Source organism: Corvus hawaiiensis, chromosome 1, assembly GCF_020740725.1.
Source record: "Corvus hawaiiensis isolate bCorHaw1 chromosome 1, bCorHaw1.pri.cur, whole genome shotgun sequence".
NCBI lineage: Eukaryota > Metazoa > Chordata > Aves > Passeriformes > Corvidae > Corvus > Corvus hawaiiensis.
In genome coordinates, this window is record NC_063213.1 from 54,946,359 (window position 1) to 54,957,902 (window position 11,544).

At 54.8% G+C, this 11,544-nt stretch overlaps 1 protein-coding gene and 2 long non-coding RNA genes across 4 annotated transcripts in view; 1 reads left to right on the plus strand and 2 right to left on the minus strand.

The window, feature by feature from the left end:
* Positions 1-234: 234 nt before the first annotated feature.
* Positions 235-2,535, minus strand: LOC125326630. The gene is made up of 2 exons (XR_007203914.1): positions 2,411-2,535; positions 235-599 (listed from the first exon to the last, which is right to left on the minus strand). It is a non-coding gene; the product is annotated as an uncharacterized LOC125326630 (long non-coding RNA).
* Positions 2,536-4,630: 2,095 nt separating this feature from the next.
* Positions 4,631-11,544, plus strand: part of LOC125326644 — a 105,206-nt gene continuing 98,292 nt past the window's right edge. Inside the window, exons 1-2 of one of the 2 annotated variants that reach the window (XR_007203925.1) lie at positions 6,113-6,457; positions 9,813-9,968. This is a non-coding gene — a long non-coding RNA (uncharacterized LOC125326644). Of the gene's footprint in view, positions 4,748-6,112; positions 6,458-9,812; positions 9,969-11,544 lie in introns of those variants that run through there. The other variant, XR_007203924.1, reaches the window with a different exon arrangement.
* DLX6 (distal-less homeobox 6) overlaps positions 7,203-11,544 on the minus strand; it is a 4,800-nt gene continuing 458 nt past the window's right edge. The window contains exons 1-3 of the mRNA XM_048305097.1: positions 11,231-11,544; positions 10,118-10,311; positions 7,203-8,335 (exon numbers count right to left, since the gene is read on the minus strand). The exon at positions 11,231-11,544 is cut by the window's right edge and continues 458 nt beyond it. Of these exons, the coding sequence (XP_048161054.1) occupies positions 8,084-8,335; positions 10,118-10,311; positions 11,231-11,544 (760 nt within the window). The 3' untranslated portion in view covers positions 7,203-8,083. The remainder of the gene's footprint in view (positions 8,336-10,117; positions 10,312-11,230) is intronic.

An 11,544-nucleotide genomic window follows, 5' to 3' on the forward strand; every position in this document is an offset into this window, starting at 1 on the left:
CCCATCCTGACGCGAGAAAGCAAATCTCTCGCCTTAAGCCGCCCCGAATCCCCGAGAGCAATTAGCGTCGAGAGCTGCACACTCCACAGCCCATCAGTCGCCCGTGTGCACTCGGCTAATTATACAAATTACGTTTCCGTCAAAGAGAGCCACTAAATATGAGAAAAGGATAAAATGAGGGTTCCGCTCCCCTCGCTCCTGCTAAAAGCCTGCGGCCGCTCCGACTGAAGGAGGGACGTTGCAGAGGTACTTTTATTGTTTTTGTTTTATCTCTACCCGATTTAGGGGAAAATACCCTTGCGTCAGAGCAGTCGCTAGCTCTGCCCGGTGCTGGAGGCACGGCTTGGGCGAGATGGCCGGAGCACTGCCCACTGGAGCGGACCACTCGGTCGGAGCGTGGGCTCTCTTCCAGTAGAAATCCAGGCCCGCGGGGCCCCCGCGGCGGAGCACGTTCCCACGGGGACCCCTATCCTGGGGGGCAGCGGTAATTCACGGCCGTGCGGGGTACGGCGACAGCAGCGAATGTGCCAAAGGCGTCGCTGGAAGGATCCCCGAGATGAAAGATGCCCCTCTGGCAGCTGAGGCTGGCGAGGAGAGTGCTGGAAGGGGGGGAGGCGAGGCCTGAAAAGGCACGCTCCTGCCCTGGAGCGCACTTACCTGTCTCCAGTCCTCCTCCCCGCTGCCCTCCCCCTCCTTTCTTCTCCCTCCTTTCCTGCCTGCCATGTTTTGTGCGTGTGCGTGAGTGTGGTGTGCGTAGTTTTCTCCCCAAAGAAAGAAGCCCGGGTTTGCTGTTTTGTAACAGGTTTGGGGGTTGGTAAATGTCTTGCAGTACAATAGACCAGTTTGTTCGGTTGTGCTCCCTGCACGCCGGGGAGGGTGCGGGGGTGCCGGCGGCAAGGGCGGCGGGGGCCGCGGCCGGCTGCCCACCCCTGCCCGCTGCCGGAGAGCGGCCGCCCCGCCGCGGTGCCCCGCCGCTCCCCATCTCTTCTGCGGTTCTGGTGACCGTCTCCTGTTCATTTTACGCGCAAGGTTTCAGGGACTTTCCGCGACTCTGGGGCTGAGGAAAAGGTCGGCTTTGTCTCTTCTGCTCACTTCCATGCGGTGCAAAAAATTTTTGAAAAACTTGACCTTTTCATTTTCTTCCGTTCTTTTCCTCATTTCCCTCTAGACAAGCATTCAACCTGCAGTAAGAGATTCTCCCCGAGGTCACTTCCCTTTGCAGAAAGGTTTGGACACAAGAGGTGGAAGTCAATTTCCCAGGTGGGTTCACCCACCCCTTTCTTTGAGGAGCTGCCGCGGGGCTGTTTGGTTACGGTAACCTGCCGGGGCCGTGAGGACCCGGACGGACAGAGCAGGAACAGCTCCGGGAAGGCGGAATGCCGGCAGGCAGCATGCCGGACAGAGATGGGAATTTACACTGCGGCCGCTGGACTAGGCATCGCTCGCCTCTCCAAGCCAGCCGAGTCATCTCGGCTCGGTTTCCATGCCGGTCCCTCTCCCTCCTTAATTTCTCCTCCTCCCAGATCGGGTTGGTGTTGGGCAGGTCGGGAAAAGCCTGGCATCCCTCCCCCAGAGAGGGTAAGAAATGTCCTCGCCGGGGCTCCCCGTCGCGTGGCCCCGGCCTCGATGAACACTCGGAGTCTATGGCCGCCCCTCCTCCCGGGCCGAGAGGGATGCTCCTGTCCTCTCTGTCCCCGCACACCCAGGCAGGCACACCCCGGCGCCTCTTCCCGCCTGGGTGCACCCCCTGGGCTCCGGCGGCGGCCGGAGGGAGCCTAGCTTGGCCAGGCCTCCCCCCTTGCCTCCCCGGGAAAGGGATGGCATGAACTGTCCTTTGTCTGATGCTGGGTTTGGGCTCCGCGAATTGCTGGCTCGGGGCTTTCCCCGCCCCTCCCCCTCTTCCCCTCCCTTCTGTTTTCCTGGCGGCCACTTCCATGTGGAGCCGGGGCAGTTCGGGGAGCCGAGAGGAGCCACATTCCTGTGGGTGCCGAGCGGCTCCAGGGCTAAGCCACAGGGCCTGACGCACACACACACATACACAGACGCGCAGACACACAGACACACATACACAGAGCAGCCTGCAGCCCCCGCTGCCCCAGATCGAGAGGTCCTGACACTGCCTGCACCCCTGGGGCTCTCACACCCACAGCACACCACCCCCGGCTGCGCTAGCCCCCGGTTGGGACGCACACCTACATCACCCACACCCAGACACACACAGTGCCCGCCAACCCCACCTATGGACGCGGGAGGAGCACCTTCCCGCTTCCGCCCGAGCCCCCCTGTCCCTGCCGGGCATCCCCGCGCCGCCCGCGGGCACAGCCTGCAGCCGGGAAGCGCTGCCCCCCCGCCAAGCGCCTCCGTTTCCCTCCCGCTCCTTCCCGGGGAAAGAAAAGACACCCCCTCCAACCTGTCACCGCGGCAGGGCAGCCCGCCTGCCAGGCGTTCCTGTCGCCCTCTTACTCCCCTCGGTCTCCCCCGTGCTTTAGCTCCCCGGCGGCCGCGCTGCCTGCGCGGGCCTCCGCGCTCTGCCCGCTCAACCGCCGGCAGCGCTGTGTCCCCAGACTGCATCCCACATGTGGCATCGATTAAAGATTTCTGCCACGCAATTTTGCGACTGACAGCCTTTAGGTGTTTCGGTTGTGGATTACGGGAAGGAGATCTATTGCTTCAGGAAAATCGGGGCGGGGGGGCGGGGGTGTGGGAACCCCCTTTTCTTGCTTTCAGTCATTTAAGCGATTGCTTGCAATAACTCAACCTGTTTTATAGGTCAGATAAGAGCCGTGAAAATAGGAAACGCGAAGTTTACATTAAGCCTCCCTTTCTCTCTTTTTTTAGCGAGAATCCGTGTTGCATCAATTAAATAGTTCTTCTCTTTGTTCGGTGGCGCGTCTATTTACATGCGATTCGGGGAGGATAAACAATCGTTTATCTGCCTGGAATACAGACCTGATAAATCCCACCACACACCCACGCCCCTGCTGTCTGTGAGAACACCTTCCACTGGCACGACCTTCAAGGCCGCGGGTAAAACTCCCATCTCCCTCACCTCCTTAGTCCCCTTCAGGGGAGGGCCCAGAGTGCCGGCCCCGGCCAGAACCTTCAACGGATTGAGCATTTGGCGAAGACGAGCTTGGAGGTGGCTTCTCGCTCCTCTCCCTCTGCCGCCTGCCCCTCGGCATTCCCGGAGAGGCTGTCTGAAGCTCAGCCTGGGTTTTGCAGGGTGGCTCAGCCAGCCTCGCCGGGCCGGATCCTGAGCTGGCTTCGTGCTATGCAGCGGCATCCTCTGCCTGGTTGTGGAGCTGGCCCTCCATTCCAGGAGATCTTTACGGTCTCCTCGACACGCACCATATAACGCGTTTTATAGGGCTTTCGCCTCTCTCTATCCACTGAGCTTTCTTTTATTCGCCTGGTTTTTACTAAATCGCATGGAGAAAAGGGCGCAGAGTAAAGGCTCCTGCGGGCTGCCAAGAGCGGCTGCGGCCGGGAGAGGCCAGCAAGAGCCGGGGCGGCAGCCCTGCTGCCCATGGGGCCAGCCCCGGGCGCTGCCTCTTCTCATCTGGACCCTGCGGAGACTAACCGGTCGGGCGGCAACCGCGCTTTGATGATTTAGGCCATTAAAAAATGAAGCGGGTTTGTGTATTTCGTGTCCAGGGTTAATAAAAGTTAATCAGGAGTCGAAAGCCAACTAGCCCAGTGAGTTAACCTCGCTAGCTGCAGGTAGTCCTGTTAGCCAGGCTCTTTCGGTTAATTAATTACAATTGAGTCGGTTCTGTGATAATTTCCCTAAGGACCCCTGAGGACCGGTCCAGCGGGTGCGCGGGAGCGCAAAAGGCCGCCAAGCTCCACAGCCCGCCGCGGAGGGTGCCCGGAGCCCGGGTCCCGCACCCCGCACTCTCCTCCTCCCGGTTCCGAAGCTCCCGAGGCTTCTTGCCCGAAAGTGACGTTCAGTCACCTGAGAGAAGGCACAAGACAATGGAGAACCCTCTTTTGGGGATGGGTGGGGAGCTCGGGGATGCTTCGGGTGCCGGGGAGAGGCTGCCGGGAAGAGCCGAGCCGAGGGGCGGACTGATGCAAGGCGGGAGCCGAACCAGCAGTCCCTGACTTCACATCAGGCTCGCACTCGTTGAGATTTGGACACGTAACGCTGCAGACCACTGATTTGCTATTTTCTTAATTCCCGCTCTTCTCATTCCCTATGAATCAAACAGTCTTTTGTCCTTCAGAGTTTGATTTGATCGCTACTGTTCACATTTCACTTTTGTATTTTTCCCTCCCTATACCATTACTCATTGAGTGCCCCGTGAAATTACAATCGTACATTTTCAACTCAGCAACCCATTTGCAGTGCAAAAATAGGGTCTAAATAATGGCTGAATTAGCCCTACTGGACAGTTTCAGATGTAACACTCTGTAATAATTATATTGCAGGCTGGATTAGGATGCTATTATCATAATCTGGACGTTTACAATTATCTGTAATTTGCAAAGATGCGCCAGGTCTTGATTACAGCAGGTTTTTTTTATCAAGCTAACCATCACTAAACAGTGACAGTAATAACAGCTAATTTTGCTGGCAATATAAGAGGTGCTGGGGTGTGCAAACAATTTCACACCTGGATGTGCTCACTCAACCAAGAATATAGAGAAAGAGCTTCTGCCCTGAGACTCAGAAAAATATTCTCCACTGCTTCTGTTCAGTATAGATTTCTAGACCCCGATCCTTGCTTAGCAGATTTTCAGAGGGGTAAGTTTTGGGGCTCGCTTGGTTTTGGGGTTGGTTTGTGACTGCTCCGCGCCTTGCCCGTCGAGGCACGCTCCGTCTTTGCTCCCCCACATTCGCGGTCATTCTCGCGCCGGTGGTTTCCCTCCCCGGGCCGGACCCCGACAGATACGCGCCCCCTTTCCCCGATGCTGCCGGGGGCGGCGGGCGGCGCGGGCGGGGATGCGGCGGGAGCCCCGACGGGCTGCCGGAGGGGCAGCGCGGGACTCGGCGGCCGGCGGAGAAACCGTGCGAGCCGCGGGCCGGCCCCGTCTGCCCGTGCCCGCAGCGGGGCGGCGGCGGCGCGCCTTTCCGCAGCTCTCCGCGGCCCCGGGGCGGTGGAGCCCGGCGGCGGGCGGGCGGCGGCGGAGCCGGCGCTGGCAGCCCGGCGGCGGCAGGTTTGGCGCTGGTGCGGGGAGCTGCCGCTGCTCCATCCATAGATGACGCTGTTTCACGAGAGTCTCCCGGGGCGGTTGCCGCGCGAGTGGGAGCCGCTGCTGCCATTCGCTCCCACCCCGCTCCCGGGAAGGCCTACCTTTCCCACCTTCTCCCACGCTACTAAGCTAATGGGCCTATTATTATTATTATTATTATTATTATTGTTATTATTATTATTATTTATTTGTTCGCTTGCTTGCTTGTTGTCTGGGCTTTTTCTGAGCCTGTTTGAGGAATCACTCGTAGGGGAGGAGGGCACGACGCATCGAAAGGCTTTCCGCACCGGCACCCACGCGCGGCGTGCAGGGGAGGACGGGCCCCCCGCAAGCCCCCTTGAAGCAGCGAACCCCCGTGTCCCCCGCCCCCCGGGCCCGCCAGCGCAGGGGCGGACCGCCCGCCGCCGTCCCTGCTGGGCGGGTGCAGCGAAAGGGTTAAGGTGCCTGCGGGGGCCGTGGGGGCCGGGACCCGCCGGGCTGGGCTCGGCTGGGCCGGGCTCCCCGGGCTGCGGGACTCGCTCACCAGGGCATCCGCCGCCCTTCTGCGAGGCGAGGGTGAGCCCGCACAGGGGCCGGCGGGGGGGGGTGTAAAGCGGGGTTTTCTGAAAGATGCACACAATGCTGTTGGTTTAAATGTATGGTAGCTTTCTCTCCAGTGTCATTTGAATAATTCAGTGAGCCCCACTACCAGCTGTACTTCTGAAGCCTCTTCCATTCTTTTCAGCATTATAATTTTGGTTAATTTTCAATTTTAGGCCCTACGTCTCTGCAATTTGTGTATGAATAACAGAATAATTTTCCTCTTTTGTTTCGCCTTTCCTGTTCCTGAATCTAAATAAAGATGGCTTTTTAGTATTAAAAGTGGAAGAAAATTACAGGTAATTATCTTTGACGGTAAAAACGCTGTAATCAGCGGGCTACATGAAAAATTACTCTAATTATGGCTGCATTTAAGAGAATGGAAAAAAACCTTCTTGTGGATAAAAACCTTAAATTGTCCCCAATGTCTGCTTCAAATTGGATGGCACTGCAGCTGGAGGCTTTGTTCAGAATTGATCCTGGGGAGCTCTGAACCCAAAGTTTCACAGTGGGAAGGGGAAAAAAAGAAAAGAAAACATTTTTCCTAATGTAACAATACGAATGGTAGAAAATGACAAGACTGATCGGTTTTAAAGCACTCTGAAGACTGACTGAGCGTGGAAGTTGCTCAAAAAAAAAAAAAAACAAACCAAAAAACACCCCCCAAAACACTGGTATATTGGTAAGTAGTCTTTGCTTTGTGTCTAATTATAGTGACTGTCCTTTTGCACGACTGTATGTAGCTGTCATTATATGGAGCACTCTGAGGATCTCTATTGACTTCTGATAAATGGCTCAGTGGTTTCAAGGTTCATAATTTGAAGGATGCCCAGGTCTCTAGACATTAATTCTCGCAGTATGGGGCATCCAGCTTGGATGAGGAAAAGGCTTTTCATTGTCAGTAGTTGCTGTGCTTTCCACAAGCTGGTGCGCCTGAAGCTGGCTGGACAGCGTGTTGTGTGCCTGGGCACCTCTCAGTGCTTTGCAAAACATTCCTCAGCTTGCATTGTCTGCTCTTTAAAACAAAGGAGGGCGCCTCCTTTCTTAATAATTTGGAGTCTCCAACCTTTGGGAAGGAAGACAGGGCTCTGAGCTTTGCCTCGGCGAGAAGGCTCAGCTCAGCTAAGCTAAGCAGCGGAGCACTGAAATCGCAGCAGAAATGGCCGGGTGATTAGGAACTTCGTCTAGGCGTATCTTTGTGGACTCGGTATCTCCTGTCTTTAAATCGTAGCCTTAAAACCAACCAAGCCACCAGCTACCCCATCCCACTTCATCTTTTCTTTCTTTGCTCGCAGATATATGCTTTGGTAGGGGTGTCTGTGCACTCAGCCAAGCTGGGCACAAGGATCCCTCTGCCCAGACTGATCTGGGGGGCAAGTCGGGGCAGGTGGGGATCCGCTAAGGTTAAGAGAAATAGGAGCCAGGCGGGCGTTTTGTGGCTTTTACTCTATATACGAAAGAAGACAAAAACATACAAAGTATATGTACAACTAAAATTCAACAATATATACAGAAAGGTTGCTCGGGGAAAGGTCCCTCTCGCTCAGTGGTTGAGGCTGCCGCCGGGCAGCGCTGAACCTTCCTTCCCCAGCCCGCAGCGGCGGGTCTGGCCGCGAATCCCTCGCTCTGTCTTTACTGCTCGTCTCCGGGAGTCTGTCCGGCTGTGTGCGGGTGCGGGTCTGTGCGGATGAGGGGGCTCTTCGCGTGAGAGACGGTGGTTTCTTCTGAGCCGCAGCCCATTACATTTTGAGAAAGCATGCAGATTTTGCTTCGTGGTAATGTTCTAATCTTACAGTATATTTGCAGTTTTCAACCAGTTCTCCTTTTTTTCCCCCCATCTTAATTTTTTTTAAATCACTTCTTCTGTCTTTTAATCCTTTCCCCAGTCCGGATTTGGTGAATAAAAATGAAGGAGCTTTGACTAGTCTCTCTTTCATCATGTAATGTCTTTAGCTCATTAAACAAGTAAAAACGGCTGCCATGGTAGATTCAGGTTCTTGTGGGCAAAGTCTGTAAAAAGTTTGTTTTGACGTATACTCCACAGAGAAAGAGGCTGGTGCCTTGGAGTCCAAAGGAAAATATCCTAAAGAGAAGTGTCTTCTGTGCGCCAGAATGAAAATTGTGTCTTTCTGTTAAAGATCAATCGCTGAGGTTACTTTAAAAAAAAAAAAAAATAAAGCCACTCTGTCTCTTTGCCGCATCTACAAGTTCACACAGAGCCTGTTAGCTGGCACGGCTTGGCAAAGCAGGGGAACTTCTTGCCATGTCGAGACGAGGCGTTCTTAGGAGATTATTTCTCTTGGACAATTCACATCATTTGTGGTCTCTGCATTGTGTCTTGATGTGGAGAAGAATACCAGTGAGAATAGCCAGGCATGTAGCTGTTTGGAGGCATATTGACTCCCTTGGCAGAGGCTGAAACGTCCCAGACTGGAGGCAGAGCTGGAGAGCGAGGGGAGAGGGCAGCGGAGCCGGGCAGAGGGTCGCTCTCGTGGGGGTTACTGCCCTGTTTAAGCAGCTTCTTGAATTTGGAGCGCTTGTTCTGAAACCAGATCTTCACCTGTAAACCGAAACGCATTAGATATTAGGCTGCCGTCAGTGCCCAGGGCACAGCAGGAAAGACCCCGGGGGCCGGGGGTCTAATCTGGAGAAGGTCTTGAGGGCACACGCCAGTCGGGTGTGGAGCTGGGGATGGGGAGAGGGGAAGGAGGGGTAGCTACGGCTGCTCTCGGGCTTTGGATGCAGCTAGAGAGAACAGGGGAGGCAGAGCAGAGATGGAGAGCGAGAGGGATGCAGGTTTTAACCTGGAACGTTGTTTTCCCTCGGCAGGCCAGATTGTTATGGCTGAAACAGACTACATACTCTGAGGTGTCCTGTTTTAGCGCCTCATTCAGAATTTTGGAGGTCATTTGATCATTCGGGCAAACTGTTGTCAAACATGGGCAATCATATGATTTTGTGCCAGGAGACAAGAGCCAATAGACAAAGGGCATCTTACAAAGAAATCGCGCATCCAAAATCCTCACGATCAGATCAAGCAGTCCACGCTGATGTGGCGGGGGAGGAGGCATAATGGGACCAGTTTTGCAGCTTTATATTGAAACGTATTATTAAAGAAAGAATAATTTTATTTTCTCTGTGAGTAATAGTATATCAGCATTGCTTTGGGTCTCATCCTGCACCTTACTCAGCAGAACTCCCAAAGAGGAAGCCTGCACTCGATAAGGTGAGCAAGGATCAGGCCCACTGGTAGATCAGAATTACTATAGAAATTATATATAGGTAAGACATGTATACACAATACATATTTTAAATCAATCAAACAAAGAAAACAAATCCCCCATGCGTATTTGACCTCTCAAACTTTGCAATCATAATGTTAGGGGATAAGCAAGGGTTCTCCTCTAGCTGCAAGCTCAGGATCGGGTCCCTAAAAAAAAAAAATCTATGCGTGCAAGAGAGAAAGCAAGACAACAGTGAGACAGAGTGTGCATGCTAAGGATACTGAAATCCCATTTGCAAAACCATCAGGCCCATTCCCATCATTAATGTTTGCTGAGTATTTAAAAATCGCTGCCTGGAAGAGACTGTTACCAATGACAATGATAAAATCCTGAAGTTATTTGTTAAGCTCACAGATTCACGATAACATTTTACCCGAATTGATCCCATCTATCCATGCACCTCTCCACAAACCCCAGCTGGGTAAGCCTGTAATGCCTCATATGTCTTTCAAGCTTAAATTAGCAGAATGGCACAGCTACTCCAACCACACTTAACTATGGCTTAACCTGCCATAATTTTGTACACGGCTGTCTTTGATCTTCAGATCTATTATCACCTTCCGTACATTTTGCCCAAGGCTAACCACTGCATTTGCGTTAGTCATCCAAGGTGAATTAACTATTGATTTAACAGGTATTTCCTAACGCGTTCCTGCTTCCCCTCTACCTATACGTTGCTACGAGGCAGCTTTGCTTTTAGCTCTACCTCAGGCCCAGCGATTCCTTGCCTTTGTTTTGTTCTCCTTTTCACAGCTGGGAAATTGCATCTCGGTGCTGGAATTATCCGAAAATATAGGCAATTTTAAAACGTTATGTGTGGCATCAAAAAGGGAGCGCTCGCTCGCAGACGGCTGAGGGAAGGGCACTTTCAGCTCCTTCTGCGGTCGCCCGATCTCTGTCGCGCATTAGGTAAGTCCTAGCACAGAGAGATGGCAACCGTGTGGCGTTACCTTTTCTACCGTTCCCGACAGAGGCCAAAATATTTGGGGAGCATCATACTTTGCTTGGCCTTTGTTGCTCGAGCAGGCTTTCAGTGATTTGGGATTCCCAGTAATTACCTGTGTCTGGGTAAGTCCTAATGAAGCTGCCAGTTCAGCTCTCTCTGGAAGTGCCAGGTACTGAGTCTGCTGAAAGCGATGATTTAAAGCCTGGAGTTGTAGACTAGAGTAAATGGTTCGAGGCTTCCGAATCTTTTTCCCTTTTCCATTAAATCTGATTTCACCGTTTTCAATCACTGTGGTTTTTTGCTGATCTGCAAGCAAAACAACACAGCTGAAACATCACCCTCCTTAGCTATTAAACGCGGGTATTTTGGCAGCCACGGCTCCTAAAAACGCCAAAACCTGTCCCGACGCCTGTTCAACCCCACGGCGTAGGCACAGGCTGCATCTCCTTACAGGCGTGCGTGGCACAGGCTGCTGCTTGGGAGCTACCGGGAGAAAAAACAGCTGTCCGGGCATAGTGGGCAAGCTCTCCTTCTTCCCGGGAAGAAAAAAAACCCAAAAATATTTTTAAAAATTTATAGTGCAGCTCTGGCTTTGCGAAGGTGTGCCTTGTTCCAGGGCCATCCAGGTTTTACTCGGCTAATTGACTTCGCGTCGCCAGTTTGGTGGTCAGTGAATCACCAGTCCGAGACTTTTAACAATGCTTTTTCCCCCCGCCCCCCTCCCGTGCCCCTCTGGATGGATATGTACGTCTCCCTGCAAAAAAATAAATACATAAATCAGACGGCCCCCGAGCGGAATGCGACCCGCTCGCCTGGAAACTTTCACTCCTCAGGTGTTAGCAGGAATTTTGCCTAAAGCCGGTCCCGCCGTAACAAAGGAGCGCCGAGTGCAGCCCCTTGCCGCCGGCCGCGGGGAGAGCGGGGAAGGCGCCGGTGCTCAGCGCCGCGGTACCGCCAGCAGCCGCCGCTGGCGCGGTGGGAGCGCGGCGGCCCCGCTGCCGGTACCGCAGCAGTAGGCCCGCGGAGGGGCCGCGGAAACAGGCAACCCCCCGCGTTTTCTCCCCGCCGTCCCGCGCACCCAGGGACGACGCCTGCCTCGGCGGGAGCGGGGGGCACGGCGGGGGTCGTTATGCAGGTGCCCGGAGGGGGGGCCGGGAAGAGGCCCGGGGATGGAGGGAGCGGGGGGAGAAGCTGGCAGCGGGTTCGGGAAGCGGTGCCGGCTCACCTGCATCGTCCGCCCGCGTCTGGCTGGCCGCGCTGCTGTTGTGGTAGGACTGGAGGTAAGGGCTGTGCTGCGAGTGGCTCACGTAGGGGTAGGCGGCCAGCGAGCGGTGGTTGTAGGAGCCGGCGCTGCCGGAGTAGGGCGAGCTGTGGTGGTGATGCTGGTGGTGCGGGTGCGAGCCGGCGGCGGAGTGCAGGCAGTGCAGCGGGTAGTGGGCTCCGGCCATTGCCGGCGAGCTCTGCTGGGAGTGGGGCGGCGGCGGCGGCTGCGGCGGCGGCGGCTGCTGTTGCCCGAACTCCATGAAAGCGGATTTGGAA